Source organism: Brienomyrus brachyistius, chromosome 18 (assembly GCF_023856365.1).
Source record: "Brienomyrus brachyistius isolate T26 chromosome 18, BBRACH_0.4, whole genome shotgun sequence".
In the NCBI taxonomy this organism is placed as follows: Eukaryota; Metazoa; Chordata; class Actinopteri; order Osteoglossiformes; family Mormyridae; genus Brienomyrus; species Brienomyrus brachyistius.
In genome coordinates this window covers 13999522-14025024 of record NC_064550.1, presented here as the reverse complement: position 1 = coordinate 14025024, position 25503 = coordinate 13999522, and the positions used below count along the sequence as shown (strand labels likewise).

Below are 25503 nucleotides of genomic sequence, written 5' to 3'. Positions count from 1 at the left end.
TTAAAAGTTACAGGATAAGTAGAACAGAGCATCAAAATAACAGGAATAGAGTGTCACGGAGTAGGCCAACTTTGTTTGGTTTATTTAAATGCTTATGTTGTGCGATGAATGGCATAAAGCAATACAACGTCTGTATACTGCATATCAAGTGGATTATTAGCATGAAACACAATGCTAACAACGATATAATTTTACTGGTAACAGAACATCATTATACAGCACTGTATATATAACACATATTAGTTCATATAACTTTTTATATGTTTTTCAGAATTAACAGTTTAATGATAAGTTGCATGCTTGCATTAATTACTGTAGACAAATAGATTTTATTTTAAAAACTGCAGAATGATAGAGGCCTATGTAATGATTTAGACACAGTCATACTTGGAGCTGCAACTGAATGTCATTAAATACTATATTTATAAACACGATTTCCACGTTCACTAATCACATGCTCAGGTGAGTGAGATCAATGGGAATCCAGTGTGCAGCACTGCACACCAAATGTGATCTGGTTATTAAACAGCGATCTTCTTTAATCTGAAAGACAAAACAGAAAGATGGAATTAATCAGATACACGGATCCCTCTCCCAGTACACTGTGTGTTGGTGTGAGCGTGTTTTTGTCTGTATGTGTGTCTGTGTTTGTATGCGTTATGGCCACAGTTCCTGTATCTGTGCCATTCTGTAAAGCATCCGATTGAACATGTGCAAAGTGGTAAAATACAACAACAAATTTTTGCATCTCCTCCCTGTGTTTCTGCACCATTCCTGCCACAGTCAGGTTAGGTGAATTGCTGATATTCAGATTGCCCATTGGATGTGATGGTTTGGCATGTGACAGACTGGCACCCCATCTAGGGTATCCCCTGCCCCGCCCCCTGTGAAGGACTGGCCCCCCCTGCCTTGTACGCTATGCCACCTGGGACAGGCTTCATGTTGAAGGTGACCACATACTGGATCAAGAAGTATAAATGGAAAGATGGATGGATACTGATCGTGTCATTACAAGATGTGAGACGGTATGTCCTCAGCAGGTTATGTCTCTGTGCCTTTGATCAGAAGGTTGCTGGTTTGAATCCCATGTTCAGGTTGGGCCCTTCAGTAAGACCCCTAACTTCCCAGAAATTGCTCCAGGAGCACTGGATGGATGGCTGACTGTGCACTCAGATGACAATTTTTGTTCTCACATTTATCTGGACAGCAAAATTGGATCTGCAATAATTAACACATTCCAGCGAACAAAGAGCAAATTAAGTTTTATTTTCTTGGGTATAATCCAGCCTGCTAGGCTCCATGGGCCCCTAGTCAAAAAGTCACTTTGGGGCCCCTCCCTGCCAATGCAGTAACTGTTTGTGGCCAACAGGGGGGGCGCAGTTCTTATGGTATGAATGGTGGTAAACGTTGCCGCTGGACATGGGACAAGTGGCAGGCTGTGTCAAGCCCAATATTACCTGTGATGGTGAGCCTGGTGGAGCACTGCGCCCTCCCGAGGCGGTTTTCTGCCATGACCGTGTACTCGCCCGTGTTGTGGGGGCCCACGCGCAGGATCAACAGGGAGCAGACGCCGCAGGTGTTGCTGATGTAGTAGTTGGCGTCGGCATTGAGGCTGACGTTGTCGCGTAGCCAAGTGATGCGGGGGGCCGGGTTGCCACCCACTGCGCAGCTCATGTAGCACTCATAGCCTGGGGGGGCGGTGTGAGTCTTCAGCGGCACAAGAAACGAGGGCGCCCTCCGCAGGTCGTGGGTCTTGTACACCGGCATGCTGACCACAAATTTCTCTGGGTGGAGCCAAACCAGAAGATGATAAAGACATAGGAAATTTACAAATGAGAGAAGGCCATTCGGCCCATCAAGCTCGTTTGGGGAGAACTTAACTAATAGCTCAGAGTTGTTAAAATCTTATCTAGCTCTGATTTAAAGAAGCCCAAAGTTTCAGCCTGCACTACACTAGCAGGAAGACTATTCCATACTCTAACTGCACGCTGTGTAAAGAAGTGCTTTCTCAGATCCAGTTGTTCTCCAGCTAATTTCCACCTATGGCCACAAGTTCTAGTATTTGAACAAATATTGAAGTAACTATTGGGTTGAACAGCATCCAAACCTTTTAGAACATTATATAGCTGGATCATATCCCCCCTTAGTCTCCTTTGCTCGATGCTGAACAGATTCAGCTCAGCTAACCTCTCCCCATAAGACATTCCTCTAAAACCAGGAATCATTCTTGTAGCCCTGAATTGAACCCTTTCTAAGGCAGCAATGGCATTTTTAAGGTATGGTGACCAAACCTGCACACAATATTCTAGGTGGGGTCTTACCAAGGAATTGTATAATCGTAGCATCACCTCCCTTGACTTAAACTCCACACACCTAGAGATGTAACCCAACATCCTATTGGCCTTTTTTATTGCTTCCCCACACTGGCGAGAGTGGGACATGGAAGCATCAACATACACACCGAGATCTTTCTCATAATCAGCAACCTTTATTTCAATGGAACCCACAAAATATCTTTATTTTATATTTCTGCTCCCTGCATGGATTACCTTACCTTTGTCTACATTAAATTTCATCTGCCAGGTATCAGCCCAGTCACTAATTAAATCTAGATCCCGTTGTAGCCTCTGTGCCGCTAGATCAGTACCTGCTACACCACCCACCTTGGTGTTGTCTGAAAATTTACCAGTTGACTGCATTCATTGGTGTCAATATCGTTAATGTAAATTAGGAACAATAATGGTTCTACAATTGAACCCTGTGGTTAAAGGTTGGCAAATAATATCCCTCATCTCTTTAAAACTATAGATAAGATACCATCGGGGCATTTTGAGGTTAGCTAGGCTTTGTAGCACATCAGCTTCATGACAACATCATGTTTATTTAGGAATGGTGACTCTCTGCTGGTGTCTCTGGCATTTAATCAGAAACTCCATAACTGATGCATATTCATATAGTGTGGAGTTAATCAGTTGGCTTTGTAAATCTGTAATTTAATATTAAATATTAAAGTGCTGTGGCGCTTTTTGGAGGAACATCTAATAGTAAATAGAAATGTTTATGCATAAATATCAGGCATAAATTAAATTACAGTACTTTGGCTTAAATATGAATGTTCTAATTCAAACGATATAAGTAGAAAATACTTCTAATCAGTGCAAACCCCAACATGACCAGAATCTTTATGGCCTGTTGAAAATATAAGATACTCGATAAAGTTTGTCAAGTAAGTACGTGACTCGTCATAATACCACGGAGCCTTTGAGTTATGATGCCTTTCGCAAGTAGACCAGCATTTGCCAGACCTCTCTTCCTGGCTGTCCCCCACATAGGTGATTCCGAGGGTTCCGAGATGCCCATGTCGTTCTTGGCGTAGACCCGGAAGTGGTACTCGCAGCCTGGCATGATGTCGCAGGCTGTGAGCTTGTTGTTGAAGAGCCGATCGGCTATTGTGCTCCACGTTTTCTTGCTCGAGTCCCGCCTGGAGACCATGTAGTGCAGACGGTCGTCGCGCTTCTCGTCTGGAGATGCTTCCCAGCTCACAGTCACTGTGCCTGGCACATTCTCCTCCAGCTCCACCGCGCCAGGTGGCTTGGGGTCATCTATGGTCAGATTAGAAATGAGTAGCCTACACTTGTAATCTGTTTCCCAGCCCGCAGAGTTGGTGTTAGCATTCTGATCTATTGTTATCGTGTTTTTTTGATATAGGTTATACTTCAGAAGGTTGGGACACTTTCTCTTCGACGTGATGAAGGGGAACGGCATAAAGGAGCACAAATTTGTTCGGCAGAGCCTGATTGGCAAGACAACCATGCTTTTGAGTGTTTTTAACTGTGAGCCGGACATCCTTGAGTAGACTGGTTGAAGTGGAGATGTTACCTGTAACGCGGATCTCGATGCTGAATGTTTCCTGACCCACCAAGTTCCTGATGATGATGGTGTACAGCCCTGTATCTGAGCGCTCGGATGTTGGGATGAAGAGCTGTGATGTTCCTTCAGAATTGCTTATAGTCACTCTTTTGGTCACAGGGACGTTGTCCTTCAACCAGATGACATCAGGCATTGGAGAAGCCTGGTCACCAAGGAAACTCATTTAGTCAGAATGGAGTCAGCAAATGAGAGAATTGTCTGCAGATTCTGCGAGTTAGTAGAAACATTTCATTCACCTTCATGTGTCTGGGCTGCATCAGAGTAATTCAGTATTTGCTTTGTTGTAGGCAGTTGGACAGGTATCTCACCTCAAAGTTTATGTTGACTCGCACTGAATTCCCAGCTTTCACCACCATGAAGGTCTTCAGCTTGCGGGTGATTTTGGGTCTGACTGAAAAGCAGATGGTTACATTTTTGCTCACCATAACAAATTACACAAAGAGCACTGAAAGTGGCTGGAACCACTCAGCTACAATATGGAAATTTAAGTAAACCTATGCATGAGAAAACCAGGAATAAAGGAATGTACAGATACTATCTGATCACCTACCTGGAGGAGGCATGGCTAGGATGTAGTTGTCCAGTTCCTGGGGCTGTCCCTCCCCCCCCTCATTGGTGGCTATGACCCTCACCCAGTACATGCCCATGGACCGTAACCCCTTCACCGTGAAGAAGGTGAGCGAGGCCGGGTTGGCATTACATCGTTCCCAGGCCAGGCTGTCTCCCGGCCGAATCTCCACAAAGTAGCCCTTGGCCTCATCCTGGACCCCCTCCTCCACAGCAGGCTTACTCCAAGAGAGAGACAGGATGCTGAAGGTGGAGTCTGTCATCCTGAGCTCGCTGACTTTGCCAGGACACTCTGTGGTGACATGGTTTGTTATGCCTGGGTAGATCTCAGACTGGTTAAAATATTCTAGACTGTTACTAAACTAGGATAAACTACAAGTGGCATTAAAAAGAGTTGGGTGATAAATGCATATCTACAGTTAGGGGTGGTGTTTCCCATTAATCAAACAATGGTCAACAAAAACAATGCATTGTGGGATCACTACATTGGGGGGCAGGGGGTCCTTTTTTGAGTGAGCCCCCCAAAACAAAAAACCTTATCATGTCTACAGTCATAAAAATTGGCGACATAATAAAAGCAGTTTTGAAACCTTCTTTCCCTTATTTCTCATGTTACTGCGCTTCTAGCCTTTTTCACTTATTAACAGTAATTTAGAGGATGCTGTCTGTGCTTAGACTCACTCTTGGGGTCTCTTGCAAACACAGATTCGGATGGCAGGCTTGGCTCGCCGACACCGGACAGGTTGAGGGCTGCCACGCGAAACTCATACTCCATCCCGGCCACAACATCTCTCACCACGTATTTCTTCTCTGTAGAGGAAAACAGAGGTGATCAGAGCCTGGGTTCTGCCCTGTCTGTCTTCTTCACAACAGCCACTGTGCTAATCAATCCATCCATCCATCCATGTTCCAAACCGCTTATCCTACTGGGTCGCGGGGGGTCCGGAGCCTATCCCTGAAGCAATGGGCACGAGGCAGGGAACAACCCAGGATGGGGGGGCCAGCCCATCACAGGGCACACTCACACACCATTCACTCTCACACGCACACCTACGGGCAATTTAGCAACTCCAATTAGCCTCAGCATGTTTTTGGACTGTAGGGGAAACCGGAGTACCCGGAGGAAACCCCACGACGACATGGGGAGAACATGCAAACTCCACACACATGTGACCCAGGTGGAGACTCGAACCCGGGTCCCAGAGGTGTGAGGCAACAATGCTAACCACTGCACCACCATGCCGCCCCTCACTGTGCTAATACTACATAAAAAAAATGGGTTCAGTGAAAATGCTGTGCAATGCTTCTGCCACATTGCTATGCCAGTTATAAGCACAATAGCCATTATGCTAATAATACATAAAAACAGACATATATCAACTAAAAGATCGAAGGCCACGTATTCTTGGAGGACTGGCTTCATTTAATGTGCTTCCATCATGCTTCTATAAAAATAAATTCAGCTATCAGGGAAGGTAGCGAATTAAAGTGCAAATACACAAGAAACACCACTTTAATCGTGATAATTTTAACTATCGAATAGCAATACAAAGAAAGGGGTAATATGGCTTGAAAATGGATTGCTTTACATTTGCTGATGGTTTCCTCATCATTGCATTGGATCGCCTCTTACAAGCCCTGGTCTAGACAAACGTACTGACTTTACAGACCTTGAATAGGCTCCTTTGCAGGGTTGACTGGGGTCCACAGGTTGCTGCCCTTTTTGCGTTTCTCCAGGTTGTAGCCCACGATGTGCGACCCACCGGTTTTGGTTGGGGGGGTCCATGAAAGATTGATGCAGTCCTTGAAAGCACTGACTATTTTCGGAGCAGCTGGGAGGCCAGGGAATGCTGGCGAATTGCGAAGCAGAAATAGTCAGATCAAGGATGAGGAGTTTTACCCTCTAGAACAGTAACGATTTATATATAAATTATTTTAGCTGATTTTATCATACATTGCCTTGATAGTTCTGGCATTTAGGAATTAATACACGGACTTTTCAACTGCTTTAGTTAATGCAATTATGAATAATATTTTCTTATTTTTATCTATTAGCTCTACTATCTACCCACCCATTTTCCCAGAACTTATTTATACAGGGTTGTAGGTATTTTTTCTATAGTCAACAAAGTGGAACATAATCGCTGGTGATAACATGTCTGCCGAAGGGATCGAAATGACATCATCAACAGCCTATGAAATTGTCCGAGACAAAGATGTAATCACAAGTATTAGGTAAGTCTCCAGCTAAGGAGTGTTGTCACCATATTTGGTATATTACGACTTAGGTATCTCCCAAGAGAGATTTCTGTATTTTTTGACTCACCCTTGGTTCCTGCCATGATGCCCTCAGTCTCCATCATGACACTCACACCTTCTCTGTTCACTGCCCCAATGCGATAGCAATATTTTCTGCCATGGTCGACATCTGTGTCCCTGTATCTGGGTACTGGCTCAACTTCTCCCAGCTTCCTCCACGTGTTCCTTCCGATCTGCTGCCGTTCCAGCGCGTAGCTCATCACTGACGAGCCCCCGTCGTCTTTAGGTGGCCTCCACTTGATCTCGATGCACGTGGCGGAGCTTTCGATGACCTCCACGGGGCCTTGTGGTGGGCAGGGCTTGTCTGCAGGAAGTGAGATGACACATCAGTGGGAGTCAGGGCTTTACATTCCACCCTCACCCCTCTAAGAGTGAGCTTTGAAGGCGAATATGTTTACAATTAAGTGTATTAGGAAAAAAATAACTATTTACACAATGCTGCCACTCTTATACCGTGTTAGTGTTTATTTTCAGTTAATCTTTGTTGTCATGCTACACTCGGTTCATAACAATCAGATATCTGACACATAATTAATTGAACGATTAAGGTGACCCACAAGGGGCGATAATCATCAGGTGCAACATAGAAACAGTTGCTTCAGAAGAATATACAAGATGAACACCTTAAAATGTCCTTCTTGGTTCTGAGTTGCTGATTTATCCCACAATGCCAGGATGTTACATACCCAGGACGATCAGCTTGGAGATGGCTTCGGCGGTACCAAATTCGTTTTTGATTTTGACCTTGATCTCGCCCGTGTCCTTGCGCCGACACTTTCGGAGGAGCAGGCGGCTCTGATTGGCCATCTTCTCCAGCTTGGTGTTGGGGTTTTCCAGCAGCTCTACACCTTCTCTGTACCACTGGACCCTTGCTGGGTCCTGCCCCAAGAAGGGTATCTTGAACGTTGCAGTTTGCCCTGCTTTCACAATGACCGGCTCTGAGAACTTCTCCAGGTCATCAGGGTTAAACCTTGGAGGGTCTGTTTGTGACACAAACAGATTTGCACTTGTCTTTCATTCTTTGTAACAGAGTTACTTAGACACAAATCAGACATATGTCCAGCTCTAAAACCAGCTCATAAGTTCCCTGTGTGTAACGTTGTCTTTATAAAGGCTTTAAAAGTTCATGAAGAATATTCAATATCCCCCTTTTATATCATGCAGGATTTTCTGACAAATTACGAGATATGAGGCGCCTATACTGACCCTCAACGATGATGATGGCTTCAGTCTTGCGTCCATCAGCTTCAAAGCAATATTTTCCGGCATGTTCTTCTTGGCAGTTATGGATTGTCAGCTTGTGAGAGGAGCAGTCTTTTGTGATGGTCAGAGTATCTGTGGGAGACAACTGGCCAGGGGCAGAAGCAGATGTAACAGAAACGGTCAGGAGGAGGGGGGTTCAGGAAGGACCTATCATCTGAGCGCGGGTCGTGATGGTGTGCACCTGCCGGCGGCGACACATACCTGCTTTCCATCTTTGTACCAGGTCCCATCAGACGTATCACTGCTCAGCTTGCAAATCAGATTGGTAGACTGGCCTTTGGTGATGTTCACATTAGACAGACCCCTTGTGAAGAAAACCCCAGGATCTAAAGAAATGAGGGCTTCATGATCGAGTGCATTGATTTTGGCGGCCATATCTAAGACTTGGTAGTAATTATGTGTTCAAGAAAGAGTCTCTGCTTATTACGCTTTCTAGAGATCTTTTCATTCCAGTGTTTCACACTGTTATAATGGTGGTAAGAATAATCAGTTTTTATGCACGATATTTAGTGTGAAATATTATATCTTTATAAATTTCAGGTCCAGAAAGTAAAAATCCAGACCAGGATTTTGTTTCACCCAATCAGTTAAATACTCTGTGTCTGTGACTCTTTATCTTCAGCTGGTTGGATTTTTACTTTCTGGACGTGAAATGTCCACCTCTGAATATAACCATGCAGCTATGATGTAATCTTTGCCATGGACGGTCCCAAGCACGGTTGGAGAAAGGAGGACTGTTAGGCAACAGTAGCTACAGAATCATCAACAGGAGCTCAAGACATCTCGGGTGACATGGGGGATCCTGGTTGTTGGTCTATGACCCAAAAGGGGTAGTAGATGTAAATAACTACAGTATGATGTTACTTTTCATTATTCACCTGATGTTTCTCCTTTAGGGTCCATTACTAACTGTATTAGGGAGCCTTTCTTCCTACATTAAACATATTATACAAAACATTTAGATCTCGTGCAGCAGAAAATGAAACATGGCTTATTATGGGTAACTAAATCAGTTTCTCACTGTAGATATCACCATAAAAAGGTCCTCCGACATCAGTAAAGTTATCCTGTGATTATTCCAATACCATTTTGAAATTGGTTACTTCCAATGCCAGTTAATCACAAAGCCAGAACCATACCTGTCTGTTACATGCATACAGTCCGTGCTACCAGTGTGGTTCCATACCGGTAACTGTTTCCGGAAGGTGTGGTCCCCGCTTTGACCATGTGCGCCTGGGTGATTCGTTCAGCTCAGAGTCACCTCCAGAGGATTCTCTTCCACCTTGAAGGCTTTGGTTTGCTGTGGTACGTTGATCGTTCTTCTCTCCTGTTTGTGTTTACCATGACAACAGTTAATAGGCGGCTTTATTCTGGTAATTTAATAAACACGGAATCTACAAAAACTATTAAAAAATAATATAATTAATAAAAAATTGTGGGCTGTTGATGAATTTGTCTGCTTGCATGTTTTTCATAAAATTATATATAACAAAAGGTAATATAACTTCTGGAGAGTCTGGAGAATTTAGCTACTTGACGCTTTGATGATGTATCTCACTGTACTATAACATAAAGCCAGTGTGAATTAGCGAAGAAAAAAACAGTCAAGAATGAGATGCCTGGCACAAGTTACTAATTTGCATGTAAATTAATTTTTCACTTTTCATATTAGCTGATTGTTAGTGTAATAAATTGTTAATGGAAATACACATATGATAAAAAAAGCATGATGATTAAAGATGACTGAGAAAACTAAAAGTATGGGACAGAACTTGGGAGTTTGCAGTTATTTTTTGAGTGAGCCAAGCAGTATTTCCAGACTGAAGAACATTTCGGTAAACGTATAATGTGCAAATCACATGCCTGACCCCAGTCACTCACTGAGAAGAATAATCCACGCAATCCACTGTACAAATTGCCAGGATTAATGGGGTACATATCTACTTTCCCCTTTCTCATTTCATCTTTATCTAAAAAATAACAAGAGTGACAGTGCGGGTCAATGGGTGGCGCTGTTGCCTTGCACCTGCAATGCTGGTGACTCAAATCCCACCTCTGTGTGTATGGAGTTTGCAGGTCCTCCCCAGGCTGCCTCGATTTCCTCTCACAGTCCAAAGACATGCATTTGCATTTAGACCGATTAGTATTTCTAGATTACCCATAATGCACAACTGTTTATCTATCATGTGCCCTATGATGGAGTGGCACCCCACCCAGGGTGTACCCCAGCTTTGCGCCCTGTGCTACTTGACACAGGATATAACTTGGGATGAACTTGAGACAAATCAATTCTAACGTCTTTGCGTCAATAATTTTCAATTTATTAATATATTAGTATGTCTTTATAATTTAGAAATGCGACCAATAATTTTGGCCAATAATTTTCTATTTAAATTGATTCCCTCTTTCTCAACTGATTCTGGATCTGTATCATATTGAGTTGTGTAGAATTATATCGTTACGCATTGCGTCATATTGAATCACGTGTGAAATTGCACCGCATTGCAATAGGGGTGAATTATATCATATTGCATCCCTGGAATCGTAATCCGCTGTCACTCAAACGCATAAGCAGCAGACTCTAACTGAGAGTTTGTCGTTTCTGTCCATGCAGTATTGATGCAAAGGGCCTTCTTACCGGATACTGTGGCGAGGAGTGGGGGACACTTGTGCTTTTCACCCTCTCTGTTCCATGAGTTCACTTCTGCATTTGATTCTGTTCTCTCCTGATCCCTTTGCCCTGTCGGTGATTTTTTTTTTTTAATGGACATCCAAAACATTTCCAAGAGTTGAAAACGACCATTTCTTCATTAAATGTTCAGTAGTTCAATAAGCCTAAGTAACCAATAAAAAAAGCGCAGGGGACGTGTTCTGCTGAATCGTTCGCGTCGACACAGAATGTCCTGGCTTATGAGTACATGTACACGTGTATCTACTGAATACACAAGTGATCAGCTAAGGAAGCCTCAAAGGACCTTTCAAAGTGGGTAAATCTGTAACGTAATGCTGGTGCTTTACGTTGGCTGCTAATATGTATGAGATAACGATATATTTGTCAATATTGGTTGGGCAGCGATTCGACATGTTATGTTTCTTTGGCTGTACTACTTTTTTAAATATGTTATATAAATAATAGACTTGTGAGTACTAACATTTTGGGAACGAGACCGAGAAAGCGTTTCGCGAGCTGAGATGCTCGGCTCTCAGACATTGTTTTGCTGTTTCCACGACCAAAGTTCTCATACCGCGTACAATTCTGACAGGTCAGAAAACTGCTCATGAGTTCGGGGAGTCGTTAAACAGGTCGGTTGTTAAGTAGGTCTGTATAAATAACTGAAACCAGGATGTCCTTGCTTATATTTGCCACTGATATGTTCATTCAGAAGCTACCTTCTTACCAGGCTCTGTCTGTGAAGGTGGAGAGGACTGTCTCTCCTTGATATCCTCCATGGTCTGCTCTCCATCCTCGAGCACTGCAACTGGCTCAGTCCCACCAAGATTTGGCTGTCCTACAAGTAATTATTAACATCATTAATAATATCTCGGTTTGAAAGGTACCATGAAGCTCCAGAATTTCCCTGACGTTCCCAAAGTAGGTGCACAATAATTCATATTTCAAACATTTGTTTCAGAATGAAATGCAATAGAATAGGTAGAAATTAAATTGAAATTTAAGCAAATTTTAAATAAAATTTAAGCATTATGAAAATGAATCAGTTAATATTTGCCTTGCACAGTGATCTGAAAAGCATTGGTTTACTTTCAGTAAGTGTCTCACCTCTGTTTGTGTCCATAGCATGCCTATTCTGATGATCAGCTGAGCTTCTTCCTGAAGATCCACTTTCTTTTTCTACACATTGGCTGTCATCCTGCATGCCTGCCAGTCCACTGTCCTCAGGTCCACAACCTCCAAATTCAGGATCTTCGGATCCAGAATCATTTAATCCTGAACTTCCCAACCCATCAGTGCTTTCAGACTTTTCAGACTTCAAACCATATTTGGATGCAGAGATCAATGTCGGAGCAGTGGATTGACACCCATTACTGGGTCTGGTCGTCTCCTTCTTCTTCACCAGCTTGGGCTCCTCCATTCCTTTCAGCAGCTTGACCTCCTCCTTCATCAGCTTGGCCTCCTCCTTCTCTTTAAGTAGTGTGGTTTCCTTCATTCCCTTTAGCCATTTGGTCTCCTCCATTCCCTTCAGCAGCTTGGCCTCCTCCTTCTCCTTCATCAGCTTGGCTTCCTCCTTCCCCTTCAGCCAATAGGCCTCCTCCTTCTCTTTCATTAGCCTGGCTTCCTCTTTTTCCTTCAACAGTGTGGCCTCCTTGTTCTCCTTCAGCAGCTTGGCCTCCTCTTTCTCCTTCAGGAGCTTGGCCTCCCCCATTTTCTTAAACCACTTGGCCTCCTCATTCTCATTCAACCACTTGGCCTCCTCCTTCCCATTCAGCCACTTGGCCTCCTCATTCCCACCCAGCCACTTAGGCTCAACCTTCTCCTTCAGCCACTTGGCCTCCTCCTTCCCATTCAACCACTTGGCCTCCTCTTTCTCATTCAGCCACTTGGCCTCCTCCTTCCCATTCAGCCACTTGGCCTCCTCCTTCCCATTCAGCCACTTGGGCTCAATCTTCTCCTTCAGCCACTTGGCCTCCTCCTTCCCATTCAGCCACTTGGCCTCCTCTTTCCCATTCAGCCACTTGGGCTCAATCTTCTCCTTCAGCCACTTGGCCTCCTCCTTCCCATTCAGCCACTTGGTCTCCTCATTTCCACCCAGCCACTTGGGCTCCATCTTCCCATTCAACCATGTGGCCTCCTCCTTCCCATTCAGCCACTTGGCCTCCTCATTTCCACCCAGCCACTTGGGCTCATTCTTCTCCTTCAGCCACTTGGCCTCCTCCTTCCCATTCAACCACTTGGCCTCCGTCTTCTCCTTCAGCAGCCTCGCCTCCTCTTTTCCCTTCAGCCAGTTTGTCTCTTCCTTCTCTTTCAGCAGCTTGGCCAGCTGCTCCTGGGCCACAGCCTCCAGTTCCACACCAGACCCACCAGCCTGCGTCGTTTTCCTCACCTTCTTCTTCCCATTCATGCTGGGATCAGTGTCAGCTGAGACCAGGAAAACAGTTGGGGAAGGGGACACGTGATGCAATGTTACCAAGCTGGTGCTTACTAGCGTACAGCCCCCTGTTGGCCACCATGAGTCACTATATTTAAATAAACATTTTCCGTATTTGGGAGATGCTGAAGCAGCACGTTCTGCTAACCAGCTAGCTAGCTGCCATTAGCTGACTATACACACTAGCTGTTTATTTAGTTTTTGAAACATGTTGGGTGCTTGGAGTTGGGGGCCCCGAGGTGACCTTTACAATGGGGCTCCTATGAAGCAAGAGATTGGCCCTGCTTACCATCCACCACTAGCCAGGCGCTGCTGCTCCTGATCCCAGCCAAGGCAGTGTAGATGCCCCTGTCCAGCTGCATGCAGTCCCTCACCAGCAGCCGATGGACAAGCTTGTCCTCAGACACACTGATCTCATGCTTCTCCCCTGCCTCCAACACGCTATTCTTGCTCATCCATATGATCTTAGGCAGTGGGTGCGACAAAACACACTCGAAGAGCGCATCCTCCCTCTCCTTGGCCTTCACCTCCTTCATTTTGACTAGGAAGTCAACAGTCGGGACTATTGGAGGGAAATTAAGGTGAAAGTCATAAAGTATTGCCATTAACATCTACAGCTATATCATCCATGGGTCATAAACTGAAATGGAATTTCAAGATACAGTACTAGCCAGAATAAGATAGAAATATGTAATTCATTTAAATAATACTGACACTGACATACTGGACATAAGACAGATAAATACAGTTAAAAATAGAGCTGTGCAAATGGGCAATGGCACTGAATGTTCAGGAATGTGCAGTAAGTTGGTTTTGGTTGCAGTGTTATTATTCCAGTGCAGGGTATGAGGAAAGCAAAGCCCTTTTAGATGAGGCTTAGAGGGGCCAGACCATTCAGCAGTCTAGGATAATAGAAATTAAGCTACAGGTTGTCACTTTGTTGAAATACGCAGTGGATCACAGCTGATATTTTGTGTTTTGAAAGAGCAGCAGAGGGTTGAGTGACCTGACACTATACTCAGATAAGGTATGGCCCATACTCAGGTGCGCAATCTTACTCTTGAACTCAGTGGAGAAGACATTGACATCTTCAACGTCCACCTGATAGACTCCAGCATCCTCTGGCAGAAGGTCCTTGATGGTGAAGACCAGTTTCTTGCCTACTTGCTTCAGTTGATGCTTCATCTCCATGTCCTCACTGAAAGGGATCATAACGCCATCCTGTATAATTGAAAACAATATAAGCCTGGTTGCTTTGTCCCATGCACTGTTTGTCCGCAGTGGCTTCCTGTTGGGTAGGACTGATAAGAGGAGGTGCATGATTTCCTGAATGGCAGCTTATACCAGCCAGTCAGCAGAAAGGTGCAGCATCTTACATGATAAACAATAATGTTGTCTGATAACACTTTGGCAACTCAAGTTAAGTCTATCTACATGAAGAAGTTCAAGCTTTTGGCTTTTCTGGAAATTTTATTTTTCTTACAGGAACCGAGAGAATTTATAAGGTAATTCAGATTTGCGATGATGTGAAAACAGGGTAAGGAAGCCAGATAGAAAAACCAGAGCACTAGCCGGTAAATTTGAAATTCCCAGTTCCTCGAAGTCCTCCATTTGGAGGCCCACATCGTCTCACCTTGTAGAGGAAAATCCTACTGGCGGGGTCTTTGAGCACCAAGTCGACCTCGAATGACGCGGGTACCATCCCCCTTAACTTCAATGTGTTTCAGGTTACTGATGTAATCGATGTACTGGGAAGGTCAGATGGAGAGCAGACAGATGGAGGGATTATGGAAGTGAAGGAAAAGATGAACAGACTATGGAGGGAGAGACATGATGAGAGAGAGGAGAGTATGGAAAGGAAATCAAACCATGAAGTCAGGCCCACTGACAAGATGATTTCTAAGCCCCCCCCTCGCAATTTCATCTCTCAAAAAAAAAAATGGCAAATTGCAACAGCGTCTTCCTTTATCTAGCCTTTTAGATAACTTATAACTCTCAGGTTATAGTGTATTCAACAGAAACTCAACAAAGCTATTATGCACAATCCATACTTGTTCCTGAGTGATCTTTTTGCACCTCTGCAACATTGCAGCAACATGGGCAACCTCCCCGACCTGAAGTATGACATCATCAGCTGTCACACCTTGCCATGATATACACGTGAGCAGTTTAAAGCTTATAAAAGTTTAGATGGATGGAAGTATTTTCTGGCAGGTCATGTACATGGGACTGGTGTATGGAAAATTCCTGGAAAAGATTGCTTCCTAATCGTATTAAATTCACAAACTGAATTCACTGCACGCTGAAATCGAATTTAAATAAATCAGACATATAAGTAATACACAAACACATGTATCCAGTGAGCTGAAAGGTTACTGGGCCCTTTTGGTCCCCCCCCCCCCCTTGGCTCAGGGTACAGGGACAACTGACCCAGTTTTCCTCACTGTCGCTGGACCTACTTGGAATATGATTAGCAGAGGTGGTGAAGCTATAGGGGGCGCTGTAGTAGTGCCAGTCAAAGCCCATGTGGCACCCTAGGCAGGCTACACCACCGCAATCAAACCCCCACCCCCATCTGACACATGGGCTTCAATCTCAAGGCTATACTGTACAATACTCATTACATCCTTCAGTGTCTATGGTTTCAAGATACATCATTTATTAGTATTTTGATGGGTTACTCCTTATCCTACACACTGTGCAGGGGTGCTGTTACCATGAGATTACTCACAGGAGAGTTTGATGGTAGCGAGATTGTAGCACGAGCAGCAAATCCCATAATATCTCCACAGATTTACCAAGGATTTATGGACCATAAACGTCATGAGCTGTCTGAGCTGAGTCACAGGGTTATTTTTCGGAGAATAATTTGCGTTTTTCATTGACCTGCTCCCTGCGACCCTGACAAGAATAAGCGGTTTCAGAAAATGGATGGATCTACCTGCTATAGCATTGTTGAGAGATCATGTGATGTCTCTGACGAGCACTGAGTTATTTTTCTAGATACAGTACGCCCAGAAATGTATGTGGAAAAACGTTATATTAGCCTTAATGAGTGGTTCTCAAACAGTGGTACATGCACCACCAGCAGTACTCAGAACGTCCCCTGGTGGTATGCGAGAAGATAATGGTAGTTTAAGATACTGTAAAGTAACAAATACTAAATAAGTACCTTTAAATCCAGATATTTTTTACCTCAGTAGTATTTTACTGGCAACTTATTTTTACTTGTGCAACATTGTGGTGTGTAATTTGTGCTTTTATTTAAGTAGAAAACTGAGTAATTTTCCACCACTGACTCTACCCATGTGGTACTGCATGTTTTGGGCTGATCCAAAGTGGTACTTGGTCCAAAATGTTTGATAACAACTTGCCTAGAACATGCATGGATTATCTGGTAAATGAGGAGTGTGAATGAAAAACCTTCTAGAATAATGGGCACTCGTGAACAATTTCCCAAAGAATAAGAGCCCCATATGGCCCAGTATGATTGGGAGACCTTTGCCTGCTCCTCCTCCTTCTTCTTCTTCATCTCATTTAGCTTCTTCAGCATCCACCGGAAGTCCGTGACGCCGTATTCCGCACAGAGACGCTCGTAGTCCTTCCTGTCAGCACTCAGGAGCAGCTCCCAGAACTTGACATCTATGGTTTCCTCTTTCTTTTCACACTTTTCAACACCAGCACTGAGGGAGGAAAGAGAGAGAGAGAGAGGGAGAGAGAGAGAGAGAGAGGGGGGGGAGAGAGAGGGAGAGAGAGAGAGAGAGAGGGGAGAGAGAGAGAGAGAGGGGGGGGGGGGAGAGAGAGAGGGGGAGAGAGAGAGAGAGAGAGATTCCAAGATCTGGACAAAAATGTAACAAAAGCTGATAGCTGCAGAAATATCACACCGACTGATAAATTTATCTATCAACATGCATGTCAAAAAATCTCTGGAATTAGTCTCTGAAATGTTCACCTACCGTGTTCTAAGCATCTTCCGGAATTCAGCAGGATTGCTTTTCAGAGCTAAAAAAAAAGAAACACGACCACTTTTGAGTTGATACAGAAGATAGACTGGAAGCTCATCATTCACACCATTCATTGGCTATTTATTCCTCCATCTGAAGACTCACCTGAATCTGTCTCTTCCTTTGCTTTGTGCCTCTTGAAACCAACTGAAATAGGAGAAAAGAGACGATGGGTGTCAGGACCGGTCCTGGCCTAGTCTGTCCAGCTGGTGTTGCTGGCCATTCTCCTTTGTGCTTCCTTAGTTTTGCACCGATTCTGTCCCCATTGTTTTCCCCTGCTCTCTGGGTCTCTGCCTGGTTGAACATGTGGCTCAGCTCCCCTACTGTTGAGGGTTTGAGGTGTTGGCAAGAGGCCAGTTTCAAGTTTGTTGGACATTTTGAGTTTTGGGTTCCCCCTTTGCTTTCATGTTATTTCCATATTGGTCCTTGTATATGTATCTTCTTCTGCTTTACCTAGATTTGTAATATTTTCACCTACACTAGATAGTATTGGGACACCTGCCTTTAGTAGTGCATTTATGGGAATCTCTGGCCATTTTTCCAGGAGAGCATTTGTGAGGTCAGGCAATAATGTTGGATGAGAAGACCTGGCTCGGGGTCTCCACTCCAATTCAACCCAAAGGCGTTCTGTCAGGTTGAGGTCAGGGTTCTGTGCAGGCCAGTCAAGTTCCTCCACACCAGACTCACTCATCCATGTCCTTATGGACCTTGTTTTGTGCACTGGTGCGCAGTCATGCTGGAACAGGAAGGGGCCATCCCCAAACTGTTCCCACAAAGCATGAAATTGTCCAAAATGGCTTTGAATGCTGCAGCATTAAGAGTTCTTTTCACCAGAAAAATGTCCCCACAAACTATAACATAACAGCTTTTACAATATGGTTAATACAGACATACTCAGAGTAAATATGCTTCTTACTCTTACCTTCAATGACGTTCAAGGTGGCTGTGCAAACAGCTCTCCCAAACTCATTAAGAGCAAAGCATTTATACGTGTCTGCATCCTCCCCCCGTACTTTCATGATCTGTTAAATCAACAGCGTATTTAATTTACTTTGGAGTGCATCCCCACAAAAATCAACAGAAAGCAAGAACATGGCAACCTACCCAAAAGTTACATAAAATAGCTATTAGGTTCAATCCCTTTAATTTTTTATTTTTTTTACACTCATGTGCACTAAAAAACATAATATAAAACAAATTTTAAAAATCATCCAGCAGGCTTACTGTATGTAAACACAAGGATTTATGATAATTGTAAACATGCTCCGCTACAGTACTGTTTGAATACTGTATCGCCCTTTAGGTTGATGACCGCTTTCACGATTACAGTGCTAAGGTTGCTGTCTTATGCATGCAGGTTCACGACACACACCTCTAACAAGTATTCGCCCGTTTTCTGGTCATATTTAGTCCTGAATTTTTCCGGATCCAGTAAGTCTCCTTTGGCTCTCTTCCACGTGACGTCTGGAGTAGGGTGCCCAGTGATGACCGCTTTAAAGAGGGCTAATTTACCTGCAACAGACATACATGTGTGATAATGCCGCAGCTTCACGGGTCGACTGAAACATTATCGATACTACAGAAGGTTATTAAGGACCATGTTGGCATTAACAAGCCCGTCCTTAGACACTAAGGCAAATTCGCAAACCAATTTGTCAGTGTATAAAATTTTGTAAACTGTAAATTTTAGCAAATTGTATATTGATAATAAAATAACGGTTATTGTGCATAACCCGACACCATAGTCCTCTCACATGTTATTGTGCATTTTTGCACACCTTTTACACCCTTTGCACAAGCACACACACGTTTGTTAAATAAAGCTTTATCTTATAAATAAAGGTCTAACATTTCATCTTGTCTCGCCTCATGTCATCTTATGCATTATTTTATCTTGTCTTGTCTCCCCCTGGGTAGAGGTTGTACGATCCGATTCATGCCCCTGCATGAATTTGAAAATTGGGAAATGTGTTAAATGTGAAAGTAACAGATAATTTCCAGTTAGATTTCCGGTTCTTCCAGTTGTGCCTTTTCAGGGGTATCAAAGAGGGTGTTTTAATGAGCTGCATTTACTTTCCTCTGCAAAATTTCCACCAAGCTTGGCTTTCCTGGCAGCATACTAACGCAACAAAGCATCATTCACTCGGTGTCCTAGAACCTCACCCTCCTGTATCGTCAACGCGATGGGCTTTCGGATGAAGTCTGGCGTGCTCTTCCCCTCTGGGATTTCCTCCACAAACTGCGTTATCATCACCCCAGGAACCCGGGATTTCTTTTTGATGATAACTGTCAAGGACAAAACCAGGAGGGTTACGGCAAAGGGCTGCAGGCAGCTTTGATCAGCGCATTGCAGTGCTCAGGAATCAGCCGAGCAATCTTGTGATCCATGATATTGATATTATATTAGGCCGTTTCACACCAAAGTTCCAGAGCTTGGTTCCATTTTACAGATCTCGTGTCACTTTCACAACGCACAACAGGAACTGGGACCTTTACTGTATGTCAAATAAGCATGGGAAATGCATGAGAGAAGAAGGTTAAACTTAACACATAATTTCATACAAAACTACACCGCCAGGCCAAGACAACAGAGGGTAAATAAGTTTTTTTTCTGTTAATTATGGGGGCGGGGGGGCAATCATGATAAAAATGGGACACAGCCTTTCATTTATATTTTACTTATATAACCTGTTCCACATGTTTATGATTCTTATTAAATCTGACCAGCAGACTGATGCATTGTTTTCCACAGAATAAAAAACAACGTTATCCCGCGAATAAGCGGTGGCACAGATGTGCTGCCATTTTTTTGCTGCCTTTGCCAGAATTTGCTACCATAGCTGTCGGTTTTTTTGGAAAAGGTTCCACTGGTGTGAAAGTGCTTATTGCTCACAGAAAGCCTTGGGACCTTTGCTCAATTCAGCAGAAATATCGGCAATTTATTGGGTTAAAAAGAAAAATCATTATTTATTTACAAAAAACATAACTTAGAAACAACCAGTAGCTTTAAATAAAACATTGATTTCAAATAAAGATAAACTGAAACCCAAATTATACCTCTAAAACGGCTGTTCTGAGTTAAAAAGTTCATTGGCAAACAGTCTCACTGGGTGCTTTTAAATTAGCAGCACATTTACAATAACATAAAACGCCAAACATTTTGAGTTTAATGTCACTTTGGGAGCCCGTGACAACAATTGCAATTGCAATGAGGAGTGGATTCACCTCATCTCAAGCTTTAAACTTGCAATGGAAATTAACAATAAAGCAGCCCCCCTTAAAGGGGGGTGGTGGTGGAGGGAGTAAAAAATGTCTGCGTGGAAGATATGTGAATGTTACTCATTGCTTGTCAATAGACTTTTTTTCACAAAATTTCTGTGAGCACTACACTATATAGATAATATTATTCATACAAAAACAAGCTTCTCCATGTGAGAAGATGCTATGAGATATTCCTATATGCTTCATAACCATGGTGAGAACCTCATTTTAGAACCTAATTTCAAAGAAACTGAATATTCTAGTCTGCGACGGGCTGGCCCCCCATCCTGGGTTCTTCCCTGCCTTGTGCCCATTGCTTCCGGGATAGACTCCGGACCCCCTGCGACCCGGTAAGATAAGCGGTTTGGAAAATGGATGAATATTCTAGTAACAGATACAGTGGGCTGCGGTGGCTTAATGGTTAGGGATGCACACTTGTAATTGAAAGATTGCAGGTCCGAATCCATGACCAGCAAGGCACCACTGAGGTACCTTGAGTGAGGAACTGCTCTCTGAGACAGCTGCCCCCTGCTATGTCACGTTGTCACATATGGGTTAAAATCAGAAGACACATTTGGTTGTGGTTCTATTCCTGTAAGACATGGTCCTCCTGTGAAAACCTTAGAAATCCAACCTAATAATCCAATAAGCTTGATGGAGAAGGGTGATAACAGGTTTATAGAGCTGCCCAGCTGTACAGAACACTAACCTTTCCTCAGGGTGGACTCTTCTTCATCAGGGCCTGGAGGGGGTGAAGTAGGGCCAGGACATAGGAGGAAGCAGCACAGCAGAAAGTTAATCTTAGTAGAAGCTGAGGGTTTGGGTTTGGGTCGACCACGGAAACCTTAGAACCGACGGCCTCCCCACCTCCAGAGACCTACAGCAAGATGCCCCCTAATGCAGGGTTAGCTGATCCTCTCTGAAGCATTTTCATCTACTAACCTCTCATCATAAAAGTTCTATCAAAGCAGTAGTGTGTAAATAGCCAGTGGGTTTAACATCAGGAGGTGTTTCCATGCAGCATTCATTGGCTAGCAGACGGCTGGCTACAGCACTCTCCACGAGAATTGGCTCCTCTTGTAAAGATTTGTAAAAATGGTTAGAAAAAATTTACTTTTTATTGAAGCAGCTTCATCTCACAATGAAAAAAAAAGAGAAAACTCCAACCTTTTCTTCAAATACATGTATTTAAAAAAGAAAGTAATCCATCATAAAGAAATAATTATTTTCAACAAAAACAAATATGTCACGATTATTTGCACGCCCTGAAAGTCAGCAGAATGCAACTGTAACATGTATGTCATGTAAATTGTACATCTTTGAACTGATTGGAGTGAATAGGAACCTTCAAGCTGTAATCCATGACTTCCTGATTACCTGGGGTACAAACATGAGGTAACATATGGTGGAGGTTCTGTGATGTTGTGGGGCTGATTTTCCTCCAAAGACCCGGGAAACCTTGTTAGGGTACATGGCGTTATGGACTCCAAGAAACAGCAGGACATTTTAAATCACAATTCGGATGCCTCTGTCAGGAAACTAAAACAGGCCTTCACTGGATTTCCCAGCAGGACAGTGATCCTAAGCATACGTCCAAATCAAAACAAAAAAGGTTAGCTGATCACAGAATCAATCTCTGCCATGGCCATCTCAGTCCCCTGAGCTGAACCCCACTGAAAACCAGTGGGCTGAGCTGCAGAAACGAGAGCCTAGAACCCTGGATGATCTTGAGAGGTTCTGCAAAGGGGAATGGTCTCAGATGCCCTGTTCTATATTCTCCAACCCAATAAAATGTTATAGGAGACTCAGTGCTGTTATACTGCCAAAGGAAGGTTGTACGAAGTATTAAATGCAGGGCCAATACATGTGTTTTTGTTGAAATTAATAATTTCTTGATGAAGGATTTGGTTTTCTTTCAATACATTTCTTTTAGTGAAAGACTGGAATTTCTCTTTTTTGTGTGTGATATGAAACTACTTCACCAAAAGGTGGATTTTTTTCAAACCCTTTTTACAAATCTTTAGAAGGGGTGCCAATAATTGTGGAGGGCGCTGTGTAAGATGAAAACACCTAACACAGCTGAAAAAGAGGCAAATATACGTCGAAACGATGATGAGATCCGTCGCGGCGTTTATCACCATTTTGAACCATGCATTTGCATTTGGCCCCAAGTTGGGCCACAAATGGTCACTAAAGTGGGGGATAAAGTGACTGAGTGTGACCCCAGAAAACAGAAACTCTCCCCTGGATGAGATGAATGCGAAGCTGCATCGTATCTGTGCCTCCCTCCTCACACTCCTCAGTGGCGGCCGCACGTACGGTACCTGTCTGGTCCACAACCTTAGCTTTCTTCCACATCTTGCTGGCTTCTGACTTGCCGCTAATTCAGGCGCCTCACTGTAGACAAAAACAGACAGAAGTAAACACTGAGGCTCAGAGGAAATGAACAGAGTTGCAGTGCACTGGCTACAGCGGACATCTGGTCTACAAACCTAGATGTCTGGAGTTGAAGGACACACAGGGTGTGACGCGTAAACAAACGAGAAATCAGTTAAGGCTTCATAATAATCCTCATTCTGAGATGGACATCCACACAGAGTTTGCCTTTCAGGGGGTACAGATTTATTCATATTTTTTCCAGACATTTTTCCGGCGATGTAAAATATCTGAGTTGTGTCTTCAGGTGCACATTCATCCAGCTTCTAGCCACTTATCCTTGTCAGGGTTTTGAAGTGCTGGAGTCCTTCCCAAGAGGCACAGCACTGGAGGACAGGATGCAGGTCCACCTCTGGGCTATTGAAGGTACCACACAGCCTGTGTACTTGCCTTTGGACTGCCAGAGGAAACCTACGCCACGGTCAGCAGCCCCCAAACCCCCAAACCCTCAAACCTTGACTGGTGAGGCAACAGTAAGGTGCTGGTAAGTTAGTGGGTGAGCAATTCACAGAGGTAGAGCTTATCAAGCGGTTAAAAAATGCACATAAATATGGATATTTGGATATATGAGTAAAAAGTTTGTGTCCAGGGTGGGTTGGGTCGAAATTGTATTGATTTTCTCAACTTTGTTGTATTTATGAGCGCGTCAAACAGGATAGTGAAACCCAGCTCTGTAGTTACCGTGATACCACACTAGGGGGCATTGTTGCACTGTGACCAGCTGAGGTGATATACAGAAAATTAAACTGCACTTGGAAGGAATGTTTTTATGGTTTTATATACTGCCACATGTCATTGCTAGCGGATGGGACAAAGACCTGCCGAGGTCACCCTTGACAAATATAGTGGCCTTCTGCTTTACAGGTAGATGGAGGCTTTCTGTTTAATAAATTGGGGGCGGTTCTTTGCTTTAGAGGCATGCAGGTAAAGGCTCTCTGTTTTAGAGGTAGATGGAGGCTCTCTGATTTATAGGAAGGCGGAGGCTCTGTTTTATAAATGGATGGAGGCTCTCTGATTTATAGGAAGGCGGAGGTTCTGTTTTATAAATGGATGGAGGCTTTTAGACGCAGGTAGAGGCTCTCTGTTTTAGAGGTAGATGGAGGCTCTCTGATTTATAGGAAGGCGGAGGCTCTGTTTTATAAATGGATGGAGGCTCTCTGATTTATAGGAAGGCGGAGGTTCTGTTTTATAAATGGATGGAGGCTCCCCGTTTTAGACGCAGGTAGAGGCTCTCTGTTTCAGAACCTGACTCTCTTTTACCTGACAGTCACGCTCGCTTCCATCTCACCAGGAAGCAGAGTGACAGAGTGACACCCGCTATATAAGTGACCCACAATCGGAGCCCGATGCCAGGGTGACACAGCCAAAAAGGGATGTGTCAGTAGAGGCAGAAATCAAATTAAAAATGAGCAAATTGTGTGCCGTGCGACACAGTGCTGCCGGCAAGCTTATGTTTCCGGTTTCATAGGAATTTTCATTTCTATTTATAAGCTTCATAACTATTTTGTGCTAGTCTAATACATCATACATAGACAGGTGCAGTAAAAGATGGTCTTAGAAACTCGATTAAGTGGCAAACTTCTAATATTTACTGATAAAAAAGTTTGCGAGAGAAAGCAATTCTCTTCCGGATCAAGGCGTCACTTAGGTAAATGTTAGTGAACACCTTAGTGAGTAACTGTTAATTAGGTAATACTTGCTGTTACAGTATATGTGTAGCTTTGTAGCTTGTGTAGCTGTACTTAGCTGTCCCAATAAGATTACACAGTCAGACATGAATGTTCATGTGATGTTCCAGTGAAGTAAAAGGGCATCTTGATTTACTTAGTAAATTATTTTATACAAAATGACAGCTTTTTCTGAGTTAGCAAGGGCAGCCCATCCCTGAGGCAGTATGGGGTTAAGGGTGAAGTCATTTTGCCAGCAGTGGGAGTTGAACCAACAACCTTCTAATCACAGGCATAGCATCTTGACCCACTGAGGTGCACAGCAGCACACTCCTCGACGGTCACCTTTCACACCAAGAGTTTGTGCTGTGACTTAATATCACTGGAGGAAAATTGTCCCTCTGCTCTCCTCACTCTGAGATCTGAGATGTACGCTAATCACATGAAGCTCACTGCCGCTGTCCTCCTGACCCACCATTGATCAGCACACATAAGAAATTAGAAAAAAATGAGGATTTGCCTTTAAAAGGCTTTGTGTAAAGGCATAATTGATAATAATGACTTTCAATGTCTTTTCTATTGATTTTGAAGACAAAAAAATCTAGAATTTTATGTATTTTCTCTTGCTCTATTTTCACACTATACTCTCTCACATTAGTGATACACACACACACACACACATCTCTGCCATTAGAATGTCGCTTCCGCCCTTTACCTGGCTGGTTTCTGGTCGTTCCCAGTGTCTCCTCAAATTGTTCCTGGGTACTGCTGTCTCAGAAATTTTGAACCTGGGAGCAACCTACTGCTCAGCGTAGCCAAATCACACAGATGCTACAGCACGTTCTTCGCCACTGCAACAGAAAGGAAAGTCCACTCACCTCTCCCGTGGTCCTCCTTGCCTTCAGAGTCAGTATTGAGTGATATGTCTGCTGTCTGAGGTTGGCCTTTTTG

General features: G+C 43.7%; 1 protein-coding gene across 1 annotated transcript; it reads right to left on the bottom strand.

Annotated features, from left to right (window-relative positions):
- Nucleotides 1-438: 438 nt before the first annotated feature.
- LOC125713240 (immunoglobulin-like and fibronectin type III domain-containing protein 1) lies at nt 439-25503 on the bottom strand. Its single transcript, XM_048984221.1, is given in 29 exon segments — nt 439-543; nt 1458-1784; nt 3306-3602; nt 3880-4072; nt 4239-4321; nt 4481-4789; nt 5179-5307; nt 6168-6347; nt 6824-7120; nt 7503-7796; nt 8023-8164; nt 8281-8405; nt 9266-9406; nt 10718-10819; nt 11478-11588; nt 11858-13174; nt 13474-13746; nt 14243-14405; nt 14818-14877; nt 14879-14932; nt 16684-16867; nt 17141-17186; nt 17294-17335; nt 18111-18210; nt 18561-18700; nt 19352-19474; nt 21159-21191; nt 22774-22846; nt 25431-25503. Coding segments are annotated over 28 exon segments (5304 nt in total). The 5' UTR covers nt 22808-22846; nt 25431-25503; the 3' UTR covers nt 439-538.